Raw genomic sequence first — 17,650 nt, 5'->3', positions numbered from 1 at the left:
ACGATTATATCTGCTCTTACAGAGCCCAGGTAGCAAAATAAGTCATTTTGACGTCATTTTAACATCAAATTACGTCAAAATGACGTCAAAGTGACTAATTTTGCTACCTGGGAGCCTTAGTTTTACATTGACGAGAATCACTACTTTTACCCCATGCTAGGTATGTAATGTATAATGAAAGTAATTTTTTATTACAGAATATTATATTGTTTGTTTCATACTATCAAAAATGCGCTAATTGAAAAACAAGTCGATAAAATAATACAATGAAATACGAGAAGCCTTCATTTGCGCACAGTACAATTGCACACGTTGCAATTGCACACCGTGCTATTAGACATAAAGTTGCGCACAGTTCTTTTGCCCACAGTTCTTTTGCGCACCGTTCGTTTGCACACTGTGCAATTGGACACGAAAATGCGCGACACATGCTCTATTCACACACACACACACGCGCGCGCGCGCGGGGGGGAGGGGCAAGGGGGGCCTTCGACCCCCCTTCCCGCACCCTCCCCGCCGGTAGGGGTGCCTACCAGCACGGTGCGCAAAAGAACAGTGGATAAAAGAACTGTGCGCAAAAGAACTGTGGGCAAAAGAACTGTGCGCAACTTTATGTGTCTAATAGCACGGTGTGCAATTGCAACGTGTGCAATTGTACTGTGCGCAAGTGAGCCTCTCCCACTGGGACGGATACACGTTAGACTCCGCAAACGCTCAAACAAGCATGGGCGCTGGCTGTTTGACGCTATTGCCTCCTCCACAGATAGAGCGTCAAATGTAGTCACGTGACCAGATTTGACGCTCGAATCCAGTGTCGAGCGTCAGCATGAAAATGTACCTTAAAATATACGTTCAATGTTCGAAGCAGGTCCAATTTTAGTTCGTTTAATCCATGGACGTATGAATATATCTGGACGGAGCGTAAAGTTAGTTTTAGGGCGAGGGGACCGAGACTGGCGCGGCGGGGGATCGGCCATCTTCTTTGGCGACATTTTGGCGCTCTCTTTGAAATGTGACATATCATGATATTTTATTTCTACTTCTATTGCATGAGAACAGACTTTTATAGAATAGAACATTAATTCAACAATTGTGCGCAATTGAAAATAATTTTCTGTTTATATTAAAAGTTTATATCTTTTAATATAAATGATGCAAAATATGATATATTTTTATTGTTTGTATGGAGAACCATAATCCTCATATTTTGGCTTTTTTGAAACGTATTAAAACATTTTAAGCTATAAAGTCATAATTATATAAAATATAATTTATTAAAATTTTTGAAAAATTATTGAAAATAACTTTATACCTAAATATATTTTATACATATATATATATATATATATATATATATATATGAATTACACTCATAAACATTAAAATCAACTTTATTATAACAATATTGATCATATATATGTAATACCACGAGACCACTTTATAGCTAAAAGTGTTCTTAATTCGTTTAAAAAAATCTGAATCATGAGAATTACGGTTCTTCATATAAATAACAAAAATATATCACTGCATCTCAGTTGGTTGATGAAAAAGAATTGTGTTATTGGATTCGGGGAAAGAAAGACTAGATTTTTATCATTAGCTTTGCGATAACTTTTATTGTAACAGCCGATTGCAACACAAAGCGGCATTTTTTAATATTTTCGTGTAATAAATTAATTTCGCACAATAAAATAATTCAATGACACTGTTCTATACCTATGGAGCAGCACTAATGTCGCCAGACAATATGGCGGCCTCCTCCTCCCCTAAAATCTTCACCCCCCGCGCCAGAAAGCTCCGTCCAGATATATTCATACGTCTATGGTTTAATCCTTAAAATGGACATGTTTCGATTGTCCAGAAAAGTAACACTGGACATTTCTAAAATGTCCTAAAGATGTCGAAGGCTCTAATATGGATGTTATAAATATGTACAAAACGTCCAATATGTACATTTTTAATACGTTTTTAAAACGTCACTGTGCTGTCTGGGCAGAAACATACAATTGTAATATTTCATGAGAATGTTACAGCAATATTCCAGAACATTACAAAAGCAATATATATATATATATATATATTCAATTTTTATTTATAGTCGCTAAATTTGTTTATTTATATTTGTTTAGTTATGACGAATCTTAGATCCAACCATAGATATATAGGAAATATATTTTTATACATAATATATATATATATATATATATATATATATATATATATATTATATATTTATTATAAAATAATTTATTTTTAAATATATAAAATATATTTATTTATAAATTATATATATATATATATCTATATTTCTATGTCTATGGATCTAACGCATCATCATCGATGAATAAGACTGCAAGTTAATATATTAATTATTCTGCTGAACGCAAGTTATCGAACCATTGGACGTCCATATAATCTCCATAGCTCCATATGACATCTATCTCCATGGTGGATGTCGAATAGATCTCTAATAGAAATCCATATTATCTTCACAGTAAATAAATCCATCATAGATGTCCATTAGACATTTATAGTGGATGTATGATAGATATTCTATATATTTTTAATTTATATACAATTCAAATTTTTATTAAAATGTTTATTAAATTCTAAAATATAATTAAGAAAATGTTATTACTAAGCTAAAGAGTTTTTTTTTATGCCAAAATTTATACAATAGCATTAAATAGTCGTTAGTTCTTTTATTTACCGCTATGCGCCGCGCGATGCGCTATCTATCTCGTATTTAAGTTTTAGTCATGAGAATTATATATAGCTTGCAGAAAGCGGCTATCAAGATGTCATAAATATTTCTTATTAAGTTTAATTTTTCTGATACAATTCCAATACAGGGAATTATAATGTTAAAGTCTAATTGTAAACAATCTTTTGGTAGATAGAATATGATTTCTTATTGTTTGTATATTTATTTATACCTAAATAAATTTATATTTAAAAAAATTTACAAAAGCGGAATTTTTGCTAGCAAAATAAATAAACAAGTAACATTACTGGATGGTTGCAGTAACGTTGCATTCTTCAAAATATATTACATTGCAATGTTGCTGTAACGTTACATTGCAATATAACAAAAAGCGGACATCTATCCGTTGCCGCAATCTTGCAGCAATGGTGCAGTAATATTTCGCAACCAATTTGCAATATTGCAAAGTTTCAATGAAACTATTCTGCAATATATCTGCAACCTTTCGGTGCTGTATGGGAGCTGTTGATTGATTATAAAGGGGAAAGGATAGTTTTCGGGGTTTTTTAAGAGTGTGCTAAAGCCATCTGAAGTGCTGTTTCATCGAAATATTTTTTTATTTTGAAATGGCATCTAAGAAATTTTAGCGTGTGTTTTCTCGCCTCTGATGTCACGATTTCGACATGGTCGGCAAAGAGCCAGGAGCCTTAACTAATAAAACTATATTTTTAAAAAAGTAAAGAGTGGACCTTAAATTATAAGAAAATGAGATTAGTTGCTGAAAAAAAATATTTGCTTACCAAAAATAACAAGATTTTTTGGAGCAATCAAAATACTCGGTTTTGCCTTGCTATAGTATAGGGTAATTAAAATTAGATACCCATTTGAAAGCATGTAAAACACCGTGCAATTACGAAATCTTGATTTATTTAAATCAAAATACAATACAAAAATATATTCTATGAAAATTACGAACAAAAACAAATTTCTTGTTTTACATTGCTGTAAGATTCTAGCACTGTATCTAGCTTTCAGTTGATGTTGAGTACAAATCATTGCAAAAGATGCAGAATGCTACATCTTTTTTTTCTTCTAAAGATGAACTGTCTTTTTGCTTTTTTTCTTATTTAATTTTTTAATCCGATATTTTTTGTATCCGATTTTACCTCACATATATAGATAGCGTCGGTTTTGCTCCAACACGAGGAAAAATAAACACGGCTGTAGATTCCAACGTAAAAGGAACGATAAAAACTAATGCGATCTATACTTTCTAATACATATACAGACTTCAATGCTGCACTTATCGAAACAGATGCTTTTATGTATAGAAAAAGTCCACAACGACTCGATTGTTGCTTCGATATCGATCTTTTTAATCCGAAAACTTTGAACTTCTATCATTATAGATGAAGAAACTAATTTACATAACTTTTCATAACAATTCGTGGCGTTCTTTTATAATTTAACGCAAAACTTAATCGCATATCTTTATTTAATATTTTAATTAGGATTTTTCAACGCTGCCACATTACACGCTACATATTTAGTTTCAATTATTTTTGTGACAGACCATGTATATATATGTATATGTATATATGTATGTATTTGTATTAAAATTTGAAGTTTACGATCCTAGAAATCTCTAGAATTATCGTAATTGAAAAAATATAGTTTTCGCAAATGGAATAACTTAAAACTACAAATTTTTTTATTTAGAAGGATTATAGAAATAACTTAATTGATTAAAATTAATCTTATGTAATTCATATATTCTCTATAATTCAAACTTTTGAAATTTTAGACTATTTTTGTTATAAACCAAAATATTTATTGGCGTAGATCGAAATGCAGACCGTTACGTCGTGGGATGAGATAAATTCAAGTGTAAAAAGTGTTCGGTTTCTATCGATCTCGCTCGGTCTCGCTCGTCATCGATTCGTCACACGTGGCAAACTTCACGATGCTCAACTCACAAATACATTTATAAAGTTAGAACAGAATGTGAAAAATACTGCAAATATACCTAATATATACAATCTTTTAAAAATATAAAAGAGAGCAAAAATGTAATAATAGTTATATCTAAATAATGTAGATATAAAATTAATTAGTTTTCACAAAAAAAGTTATAAAGAAAATGTTATTTGTAATATTATATACATATGTATTGTATATCTATATGTATGTATAGCAGCATAAAATTGAAGTTTAGAATAAAAGAAAAATTTTTTATAATAAGACATGTACAAATAAAATTATTTATCTTTTTATTATTGCTGTCTTATTTTGTGTCTATCATTTTTATATATTGTGTTGTGTTTCCATCTTGAAGAAAGATAACGATGTGTGAATTGAAATAAGCTACTGCAAGATCTCTAAGAAGTTGAGCGCCGCAGATTATGTGATGGTGTGGGAACCACAGGGATAAGACAAACGGACCCGCCAAGCAAATCAAATCTTCCCTTCACGGCTTAAAATGATCATCTGAAAGGCCACCTCATCTTACCTTAAATTTTCCCTTCTTCTTATTCCTCTTTCTTGCATCGTGTTCTCGGGGGCTCGCTATTCTCGCTGTTATTATCAATAAATTTCGTTTCTATTTTGCTCCATATTCCATAAAATATTTGTCTTATTTGTTGGATGCTCTAGAACTGATTGAAAATAAAGATCTCAAAAATTTATTTAATTTATATATGTATATAGAATAATTAGACGAATCAATTGATATAAAGAAAATACATACTTGTTTTTAAGAAAAAATATACAATTTGCAACATGCAGCTACATATTTTTTCTTAAAAACAAGTATGTATTTTCTTTATATTCCAATTGATTCGTCTAATTATTCTATACATAAAAGTATTAAGATAAGATTATCGAAAAAATATTTTACGAGATATTTAGTATTTTATATCAAAATATGTCAGATTAAGATGTAAAATATCTCGTGAACCGTTCGATTTTTGACTATTTTACCTTTATAATTTGTGCAGAATGTTACAAGGAATCTATTTACATAAAAGATTTAGGGTAATTCCATTTTTAAAAAATCAAGTTGACCTTAAAATGACTTTGAAAACCATCTCCTACAAACATTTCTATAACATCAACTTATGTTCCCTTTGAAATACTATAACTTTTATTTGAAACATTTTTCTCTAGAAACAATATTTTTAGAAATAAAAATTTGTAACGCTTTATTTTGAACACCCGACACACACACACACACACACAGAGAGGGTGTTAAAAAATTAGACCGACAAATAACTTTGAAGGGAAAAAGACTTCAAAATAAAGATTTTTTATTAATACTAATTTTCTCTACGACATTTAGTTTTAATACTACATATGAGTATGAGATGAGTTTGTCACCTTTACATTGAAATTAATGGAGAAATTTTTGAGCATTTACTGTAAAAAGAGTGAATCACTTTTATGTATTTGATCCGTGTTTTGTTCAAGATTAAAATACAATGTAATTTTTTCACTTATATGTTATTTTTGTTTATTGTTTAAGTCACAAACTCTTTTATTTCATACCATATGTAATATTAAACTAAATGTCGTAAAGAAAAATAGTATTAATAAAAAATGAATTTTTTTTTGAATGAGTTTATTTTTATGTCTTCTATTTTCCATCAAAATTTGTCGGTCTAATTTTTTAATTGTATGTATGTATATGTATGTATACATAAAATTAATAAAAGAAAACATTAAAATAGTTTTTATTCGCATTTCTAAGAAAACGGCAAAAATTTATCGTCAAAGTAATCTAGCATCCGGCGCTTTCTTTGTTCCTAATTATGCTTGCGGGATCGGTCCTATAATCCTCGGCAGTTGGGCCTCGAGATAATAGGGCCCGCAGTGACGGCAAAAAGTGGAAGGTGCAGGAGAACGCGACCGGACATGCGCGGAATCGTCTGACCCATCCCACCACTCCCACCAGTACCCGTCAGTCGGCTGCCGACCATTGATGTGAGTAGATGTGGTGGGTTGATGATGTTTTTGTGCTTCGCGGGAATGTGAGTCCTTATTACTGTGAGCGTTGATAGTACGAAATTCCGCGGACAAATTTTATATATATAATATATATGTGTGTGTGTATGAGTACATTATTATTATTTATACATATATTTTGTGCGGAATAAGATGTGAATGTCATCAACATTAAAAATGGTATTGCTCGTGGCGATGCTCATCCTATCGGCGGTATTGGGTCTGGGCCAAGGATGGAGCATCAATCACGGACATGCTAGAACCGAGCCAAAATGCGAAAAGCTCAGCGTATCTTTTTGTCGGGGACTACGTTATAATTTGACGGCGATGCCGAATTTTATGGACCATGAGGATCAGCGCCAAGCAGAACGAGGGGTATATATATATATTACATATAATTTTGATTGTTAAAATACTATTTTAGCTATTTTTTCTCTCCTATAGAATGGATTAAAAGGGGTAGAAAATATTTTTTTTTAATCATACCATAAAAACACGATAAATAGACGCGGATAACTTATCGATATAAAAAATTGCTACCTATTTTGTAAAGATTAATTTATTTATCGAAATTATATTAAATAAAAATAAAAAATTACTTATTTTTTTATAACATGAAATCTCTCTTTCTCTTTCTCTCAAGATTAACAATAGAAAAAAAATGATAAAAATTTAAAAACATGATAAGTCAAAAACATAATGAGAAGTCCATATATGCGTATGTGCACATAGATTTTTTATTATTTTACTTTTTCTGCATATATGTATATCTAACAATGTATCTGCAAGAATGTGGATTTTTTAAATAAATTTAAATAAATAAATTTAAATGAATAAATTTAATTTTTTTTACATAAATCGAATTTTTTTATACTTTATATATAGGAAAGACTACAAAATATTTTGATAATATATTGAGTAGTGAAGCAAAAAAATTCATATTAGTAATGAAAAGAAAACAACTAAAGTTAGTTTGTCATTTTAAAATTGTATGTTTTTCAAAATTACTATATTTTATTAAAAAAAAGAACGTACCTAATAAACGTAATAAACATTGAAATCCGACTATTCTTTTTCACTAATCTTGTCAAATATGAAATATATGCTATTCTATTCACTATATTCTTAACATACAAACATTTTGCTATTTGTGAGACAATTTTATATTCTTTGCTAATAAGGAATCAATGTGTAAATTAAACAAACCTATTTTTATTATTGTTTGTTAGTGACGGTTAGTGATTTATTATACATTTTTTTCCTATAAATCGCTAATTTCTCATCTTAAAATGCAAACTAACTATAAAACCTGATGGAGCAATTTGGATAGCGGCAGTTTTTATAGCCGAAAATCTATAAGAAACATCTACTCTGATTAGAATTACACTTGACAAACATTTTTTTAGAAGATAAAAATTTTTTTTAAATTACCGATAGCGCGTTAAAGTTGAAACTTTAAACTTCAAAATGCTTTTTTAATTTTTTGTCAACGATGATTTTTCCCGTTTTTCAGCGATTTAAAAACAGCCCAATTTTTAGAGTAAAAAGTAAAAATGTTCCCTATTTTTTTTTAGTAGCCAATTTTTAAGCTATGAAAAGTTTTTTTAGTAGTGTATATTAGTTTTATTAGTATATTATATATTAGTTTGATTTTCTGTTTTAGATAATTTATAATATAAATATAAATTATCCATTCAATTATATATATTTAATATATTGATGCAGTTACTCTGTACTGTTGATAAAATTAAACATATGTGCGTTTATAGAAACGCTGTAATAACAACTGTTTATATATATGTGTGCATTTTTATTAATATACGTTTTTATCAAATATATCAATATATTTTATTGATGAATTGATTCAATGGATTTTTCGTTCATGAAAAAAATTGCTCGTTCGCTCTAATGCATGCGCATGTATTATAATACACATATACATTCATATATACATTCATACACGAGGGAAAGAAAGGTATTTATAGCTGAAGGGGAAGAGGGGATTTACTTTTGCTCGTTCGCAGTTTTATTATCGTAATAACATTAAGGCGGCTTCCTTTGAAGCCGCTCGAAGCGAGATAGCTCTGACGAGCAAACTGCGTATTTTTATAACAGCTACGTTCCCCAGTATGGCGTACATGGAAGCGAGTGCGTGCCTATATGGGAGCATTGGCGGATGCGGATTTGATATGTACTTTTTGTTGGATGAGGTCTTTCGAGAAGTCGGGAATAATGATGATAAATCGAGGAGAAAATTGTGAAATTCTTAATTTTAAATTAGTAAAACTTTTAGTACAAATATATTATATGCAACTATACATTATATAAATAAACGTATGCAAATAAAAATAAAAGAAAGATTTACTAAATAGAAATAATATTTCTAATATAAACTCTCTAATATTCTCTAAAAATAAACTCGATAATAACACTGGTCGACACACAATAAAAAGATTCGGAAATTCTCTACGTGTTTTCTTGTAGATATTTTAGCACTGATTACGAATCTTCTCGTAAAAATTGAGCATCACGTCAGATTTTCGAGATATTATCCTAATCTAAAAATGCGAAAACAGACATTTTTTACATCTTTCTGCAAGGTATAACTTTTAAGGATACAAATAGCTACGACAACTCAAAATGAAACTTAAGACTTGTAGTTTACGTAAAAAATATGAAAGATCGAAACTAAAGAGTGTATATCAGAAAAAAATTATTCATAAAATTATAAACATTTTTCGCTTTTCCTTATACCAATACAGAATCTTCAAAGGTTCAATAAAGTCAACAATAAATGACTGATTTTTTTCACAAAAATGAGTATGTAAAGATTTCTTGAATCACTGTTAATAAATGTGGAATCAGATTTATAAAATTTAAAATAGCGAATCCAATATGTGGCGGATCAAAAATTAAATATTTTATAATTTTATTTTTTTTATATTATTTCAAAGTCGTATATTTTAGAAATTAAAAATAGCGTCACATAATTTAAAGCACACAAGTATTACTTGCACTACTCCCTATAAAAGGTCTATTTTTTTTCAGCTGAACTAGCTGCACTAGTTCAGAATTTATCTTTTTTACTCCACATTGGAAGGAAAAAGATAAATTCTGAACTAGTACAGCTAGTTCAGCTGAAAAGAACAGACCTAACATATATACCTATGATAAAAGAAAAGTGATCCCTCCATTAGATGTAAGTTAATGACAACATTAAATTAAAATACGCATAGAAAGATGAGCAATTTGTTAGAAAATCGCTTTTTGTCGGATTTCTTTTCTTAAACATAATTTTCTTTAAATAAAAATATAATCATCGATCTTTTCTTCCTTTTAATAACGTATAGTGAACCATTTATTAACTGATATGTTATCTTAATAATGTGATAACAAACAGAGCACATATATTAGAGTTATGAATGAAAGCTTAAGAGGTTCGAGAAATATAATTTACACTTTAAGTCAAAGTATAAAATTTCCATTAATCGATTCTAAATTTCTAATAGCAAATTCGATTACCCATATTATACTAGTATATACATACTAGAGAGATTGATTTTTTAAGACGTACTAATGGCATTTTTTAAAAATTAATATTAGATGAATTAGATAGTACTAATCTTTCTGAGTCTCCTATAATTTTCTTAGGTGCAATAGTTTTTATGGGTAATACGAATTAAGAAGATTGTATGTTTTTGTGCATTGTCACGATTTCAAGGATGGAGCAATAACGAACTGCAATTAAATTTTCTCTTAAAAGTAGAAAAACTGCGATGAAAACATCAATAAATGATGCGAAAAGCGTACGATTTGATTGTCTTAGGGTTTCTTCTTTATATTGCTGCACTGGTGAACATTAATGCAGTAAATTAGAGTGAAACAAAATACATATACTTGTTTCGCTTAGTTCACCAGTGCAGCAATAGAGAAGAAATAGTCGTACAATAGTGTTGCTGTGGTTTTAAGCGATTTAAAGAAAGTCGTTTCCTAATTTTTTGCCAAAAAAATGTGACCGTCATCATCCATTCACTGTAGGGGTTCGCTAGATTTGGCACCTGCCGACTTTTTTTGTTTCTCAAAATAAAATTGGTGATGAAAGGAACTAACTATAAAGATTTTTTTAAAGACGATTTAACGCGCTATGATGAAGCATTAAAAATGTGAATTCCCGGCAGGAGTTTTTCAAGGCCTTTCAGCGATTTTACGAACATTCTTTTGAGTGCGCGGCGAATATATATATGTAGAGAATTGAGTAATAAAATTTTATTTATCTGTAGAATTTATTCTTCATTGCGTCAATTTGAGAATTTTTTTGTGAACGTACTGTGTGTGTGTGTGTGTGTGTGTGTATAAATACCTTAACAATAAAATAATTAATGTAAATTCTGTTAAATAACGTGACAATATATCAAATATTATAAGATTATTATATGATTAATAATATAATTATTTATATAATTAATATAATTTATATAATTATATATATAATTATATAATTTATACTTATATATTTATATGTATAATTAATATAATTATTATAAGAGCTATTTTGTTTGTACTTTCTATCTCAATACATTTCCGTTTTCTTATTTTCCAATGCTCAGATATATTTTATTTAAAATGTAGAAAATTTTATTATTATTCATAAAGTTTTATAAAAAGTCTCGCTAACTCGGATCAAGGCAGAACAATCGTACTGTGTAAAGACAAAAGCGAGAAAAAAAAGAAAAAAGAAAAGAAATAGAAATAAGTTAAGTCATCCGTCTGTTCTTTCTTTCTTTCTTCTTCTATCTGCGAATTGTCCACACACAGTCAGGCCGCTTTAAAAATTCTTTGAAGGGACTATATAAATGGGATATACGTTATTGTTTCCTCTACTCCGTCTTTTTCTGGTCATTCCCGAAAAAGAATGAAAAATAATGAACGAACCGATCTACGCACATCTCTTTCTCTCATAATCAGTATTGTTCTTTCGCATCTAAAGACACGAGATAAGGCGAAATCCAAAATTATAAAAAATAATTACACAAATTAAGTATCAAATAATATAATTTCGATGAGTTTTATTATCATAAATTAGGAAAAATAAAAACAGAAAAATTATTTTTATTGAAATATCGAAGACCTTTATGTTCGAATTCTTCTGCGTACGTTTATACATATTATTATACTTAATCAAAATATATATATACATATATAAATTTGCATAAAAGTATTAATTATTTCCTTAATTCTTTTTTAATACAACTATATAAAGATTAGAAAAACATGTATCAACTAATATTTTTGCCATTTCAATTTCCGATATATGTCTATTCGTATGCGAGAAGAAGAAAGAAAAAAATGATTGAGCGCGATTTCCAGATAAGGCTTTTCTCTGAACCGTTCTTAGCCGGTCCAATCCTTGATTGGTGAGAAGAGAAGCACGATACGGGGCCTGAGATGAAAGGCTTCGGCGTTACAGGTTACCATGTAATTTCATGAGGCTATAATTTGGGGTGCATCGTGGAAGAGAAGAACACAACATCGGGCTTGTGTGTTCGTATGGTCAACTCTAGTAGAGGAAGGAGGAAGAAAGCAGCTTTGGTGGGCCGCATGAACGTGCGAGGATTCATTAGGATCGAGGCGGGAAGAATGGGCGGGATAATTACCCCCAATGCTCATCGCTCGTTATATTTCATAGAATCAAGTCTCCTCTCCGCCTCGTCGGAGGATGCATTATCTTCTCGTCCTCTCCATCTCTGTCTCCGTCGTAGCCTTGGTTCTTTGTGTTTAAGATGAAGCAATAATGGAAAAAAAGATATATGCCTAAGCAAAATCTTTCTAAAAAAATGCACCAAGTATGTAAAAAAATCCGAATCTCCCCAAATCGGTTTCAGCCATTAAGGAACTTCATATTATAGATACAACAGTATAAGGCATATTGTGTAAAAATGCTATTATGTAACGAAAGGTTATGGAAAATAAGGAAGTTTACCAAAATTCTAACAGAAACAGAGGGGACGCAGAGAATGATAAACCGTCAAAAAGGTTTTAATGATCGTTGCCAAAAAATGAAAATTACATTTAATATAATCCAATCTTAGGGAACTGTGGTCCACATAAACATAAGTGGAAAGAAGAGAATGACAAATACGCGCGGTTCTTTTAAATTTTATCGTCGCATGAGATTCAAGCATTCATTAGAGCACAATTCTATTAATATCCGAGTCAACTCATCGGGCTTACATGTTAAGGAATTAATGAAGTAATTATCGATTGAATAAAAACAGAGGTTATATAATTGTAATCAAGCTTCAAGAGAAAAAATATACGACAAAACAAATACTTGTACTTTTCATGTCATACACACTATTCTCATCATCTCTAGTTCTAATGATATCGTGTTACTTACAGCTGACGGCCTTTATGCCACTGGTCCATTACAACTGTTCGAGACACCTTAGGCTTTTCTTATGTGCCGTCTTCGTCCCAGTTTGCTCGGAGCATGTGGCTATGCAGATACCGGCGTGCAGGTCTCTTTGTCTTTCAGTAAGAAGAGACTGCGAACCGGCTTTAACTAGTCTCACGTTGCCATGGCCACACATGTTGGATTGCGATCGTTTCCTCGATCGTGGTAAGTATCTATTTATCATCGAGTCGTCGTTGTCATTAATTAAAATACATTAAAATTTAATATTATATATATATAATATATATATATATGTATATTAAAATTAGTCTGCTACATGCTCTATTAAAATTAGTCTCTCTCTCTCTCTCTCTCTCTCTCTAACTAATTCTAACTAACTCTATAACTCTAACCTTTATTATATTATAGGAAACACACTGTGCGTGCAGCCACCAGACGAAACGTTAGACGACACTGCCAATTCACCGACATTGCCAATTGTTCAACAGCAATGGCCAGCGATGCATGAACAATTGAAGACCTCCACGCGAATACAACAGCAACAACATCAATGTCCACCTCATTTTGTGCAGATACCTGATGCAGAAATGGTTAGGATAAGTGCGTTGTAATTAAATGAATAGATGAATAAACGAGAGTAAAGATAATAAAAAAATATATATTTTTACAATTTCTTATGGCTCTTGTATTTCAGATTTTTTGCGCACCACGTTGCGGCACCGATGCATATTATCGCACAGAAGATAAGAGATTCGTTGAGCGTTGGATGACTGGTTGGGCCTGGTTATGTTTCTTGTCGACGCTCTTCACATTGTTAACTTTCTGGATTGAGCCATCCAGATTTCGTTATCCTGAAAGGCCGATAGTTTTCCTGGCGCTCTGCTATAATCTCCTTTCAGCGGCTTATATCATTCGGGGTGCGGTTGGCGCAGAAAAGATCAGCTGCGTCAATCAGATTGATGGACCAAGTTATATTCCAGTAAGTGAATAGATTTCTTTCAACGTGTATAATAAATTTTGATTATTGTTATATTGTTTTTTATATTTCGATTTATCAATGAATAGATCCGCGATGCCTTGAAGAGTGCTCCCTGTACTATTTGGTGGTTGGTCAGGTACTATTTGGGATTAGCTAGTAACACATGGTGGGCAGTGCTATGTGGTTGCTGGCTTTTGAGTGCCAAGAATGAGTGGAGCAGCGAAGCTCTTCACAATATTTCATCCTATCTTCACGCGGTTGCATGGATTTTTCCGATATTCCTTACAGGAGGTAAGAATTTTTACATAGTCAGAGATAATTTTTAGTTTTTACTTTTTTCTGTGTACAACATACCTATTTTATTGAGCACAATACATTTGTGAAGGCTTTTCTGAATATAATGAAATTGAAGTATATATTCCATTAAAAAAAACTAGGTTAACCTCTAATGATCTTGAAAAATTAAAAATTCCACTCTATGTCACGATATTATATATCCCTCTTAAAACCCTACAACTTTTGTCGATATATTTTTTTTCTAAAATCCCTTATTTCGAGATATTATTGACTGTCACTTTTAAGGCTCCTGCATACTCGATTGCCAAGTCCGTAAAATTTGTACGACAGCGCCACATTTGGCAAACTATAAACTATTAAGCGTGAAAATGACATAAATTATTCTTGCGACTTACAGCGTCATTTATCATTTTAGTGCAGTGTTTCTATTTTTAAAGTAATTGTTATAGTGTTAAAATATACCGAAGACTCTTATTTTGTTATAATTTAATATGTAAAAGCAAATATTTATTTCATTTCGATATCTGTCAAACAGCTGGTTTTCGTCCTTGATTAGGCTCAATTCAATTCGACATATACAATATTATTTATTGCTTACCCAAACAAAAGGAGAGTTTTCGGTATATTTTACAAGTCGGTTCTATCGGTTACAAACCCTATTTTATTGAAAAACATTTTTATTTTAGCGTAAGTCGCAAGAATTTTCATGGTATATTTTCTCGCTTTTGACGTCATCAATTCAAGATGGCTGCAGTGAGTATGCAGGAGCCTTAAATGCAATTAAAAGGGGACACTCTGTATATTGTGGTAATTTTTCTGTAAATATTTGAGTACATATCTTTCTCTATATAGGAAGTTTGCTGTCGCGCAACGTTGTGGCGGATGAATTAACTGGATTGTGCCAGATCTCTGATGAGTCGGCATTATGGTTGGAGGTGCTACCGCACGCTATGCTGCTATTGCTGGGCTGCGTGTTCGGTGGTATCGCTGGAAGCGCCTTGGTTCGCGTGCGAAAGGCCGTGCGTTGTGCTGGACGCAGCGCAACCAAGCTGGAACGTCTGATGACGCGGCTAGGTATCTTTGCATTGTTATATGCGTTACCAGCACTGGGCGGTCTAGTCTGCGTGCTGCACGAGGCCTCGGTGAAGCCACGATGGCGGAAACTGGCGCTGCTTGCCGCCTTGGATTGCCGTACGGTTCAAAACTGCGCTCCAGGTCCGATCTATCAGGCCGCCGGTCTTGAGATCACTCTTCTCAGGCTCTTCTTGTCTCTCGTGATCGGCGTCACCTCCGGCATGTGGGTATGGTCCGGCAAAACCTGCCGCGTCTGGAGCAAACTCCTCACCGCACCCAATAAGCCTATTAGGATGCAGAAATCTCATCTTCATAGCTTTAAGCAAAACGTCACCGTTGCTTAAGGCTCCTGGGTGCTCACCGCGGCCATATTGGAATCGTGATGTCAGAGGCGAGAAAACACACGCTATTTTTTTTTAGATGCCATTTCTAAATAAAAACATATTTGCATAAAATAACACTTAAGATCTCTTTAATACACTTCTAAAAAACGCCGAAAACTATTCTTTTCCCTTGACAGTCAATCAACAACCCTAAAATGATCGAGATATCAGACTTTGACATGCGGAATGACTGCGCATGTGCAAAGACCAGAAGGACTGGGCCTCATAATATTACATTTTACAGCTGTTGATTGATTATAAAGAGAAAAGGATAGTTTTCGGCGTTTTTTAGAAGTGTATTAAAGAGATCTTAAGTGTTATTTTATGCAAATATGTTTTTATTTAGAAATGGCATCTAAAAAAAATAGCGTGTATTTTCTCGCCTCTGATGTCACGATTCCGACATGGTCGGCAAGGTACCAGGAGCCTTAAGAACTTTCAAGTTCTTCAAAGATCTTCAAAATCTCTCTTAATCTAATTTGGACAAAATCTAGGGAACGTTATATATAAGAAGTGTAAAGTTCGAATCTTGTAAATATTTAATGATAAAACGAAAAGTTCTGATATCTTATATCAATATAAAAATTAAGATAGGAAATAGGTTAATTAATAAGAGCCAGGTGCCGAATATAGGCGCAACAAACTTGTGTTAAAATCTTCTTTAAAATCAAAATTTCGAATGTTTCGATTTTTCCTTTAAACCATCTTCGGCAAATCAATTGACAAAAAAAAGAGTTTATACATCTTGATTCCCAGTAAACACAAAGTAACAGTAACATAACATCAATGTTATAATTTCCCACTCAACAATGTAACTGTTACGTACAAGGCATGTCATATTGCAGTTACATTGTTGAGTGGGAAATTATAACATTAATTTATGTTACTTTTACTTTGTGTTTACTGGGTTCTTATCTCCTTATGTCTTCGGTAAGTTTTATCAATTCCAATCGTTAAGAGATGACAAAAGAAACAGTCCGAATTATTAGTTTATAAAAAAAGATAGTTCATAAGAGAGATTATATATATAATTAAAGAACGCAGTAATTTGTTATCGTCATTTTATTTATTTCGAATTATACTATAAAAATGATTATAATATGTGTAGAGAAATAATCGCTAAGTATAATTATGCTTTTGTATATATACCTATATATGTTGTATATATTGTAAAAATTTGTATGAAACTTTATTTGAATAAGAAACAATTTATTTTAAAGACCTTAAGCATTTTTCATGTTTTTTAAAATAAACATTATATATACTATCTAAAAGATTTTAGATATATATTTAAGACCATTTTGGGCCCCTTTCTCTATTAATAAAATATGGTTTATTCGAAAACTTATGATGAAAGATTAATGTATCTAGAAATTTAAGTTTGCAGCTAATGCAGGAGAGGAGTGGGAAGCGTGAGAATTTGAATGAAGCGCGAAGTTAAAAACGTTAGTTTTCGTTCCCATCACTCGAATCACTACTTTCTTGTAGGAGTTGGTTCTTTTTTATCAGAAGGACACATATCGCGTCTTATGATAGCAAGCATGACTAATATAAGGTTTGTTCGCATCGCGTGCCCCAAGCATGCCCCAACATGCTTGGGGCACGCGACGCGAACAAACCTATAGTCATGTTTATTAGTAATATTCATATTGCGAGAGACATGTTGGAAAGATGGCTATGGTTTGTGTAGTATGCTTTTTAAAACATTTTCTAAAATAATATTAATTCTTCTTCTAATAATTATTATTAATTGTGGAAAAGGATTTTTCAATCTGTATAGTCAATACAAATATTGGTGG

General features: G+C 31.6%; 1 protein-coding gene across 2 annotated transcripts; it reads left to right on the top strand.

The window, feature by feature from the left end:
* Window positions 1–20: 20 nt before the first annotated feature.
* LOC145944948 (frizzled-9-like) lies at window positions 21–17,070 on the top strand. 2 transcript variants are annotated; one of them, XM_083053657.1, is made up of 6 exons: window positions 21–160; window positions 13,103–13,322; window positions 13,527–13,708; window positions 13,813–14,097; window positions 14,184–14,388; window positions 15,247–17,070. In XM_083053657.1, the coding sequence occupies exons 2-6, from the start codon at window positions 13,115–13,117 to the stop codon at window positions 15,810–15,812; spliced, it is 1,446 nt and encodes a 481-aa protein (XP_082909783.1). In that variant the 5' UTR covers window positions 21–160; window positions 13,103–13,114; the 3' UTR covers window positions 15,813–17,070. The 2 variants fall into 2 exon arrangements, with proteins under 2 accessions (XP_082909783.1, XP_082909782.1); XM_083053656.1 differs by lacking the exon at window positions 21–160 and adding an exon at window positions 6,674–7,078.
* Window positions 17,071–17,650: the final 580 nt, after the last annotated feature.

The sequence above is a fragment of the Prenolepis imparis genome, unplaced genomic scaffold (assembly GCF_030444845.1).
Source record: "Prenolepis imparis isolate NDT839.2.m4 unplaced genomic scaffold, iyPreImpa1.0 SCAF_14, whole genome shotgun sequence".
Taxonomy (NCBI): domain Eukaryota; kingdom Metazoa; phylum Arthropoda; class Insecta; order Hymenoptera; family Formicidae; genus Prenolepis; species Prenolepis imparis.
This window is presented reverse-complemented; position numbering and strand designations above follow the sequence as displayed.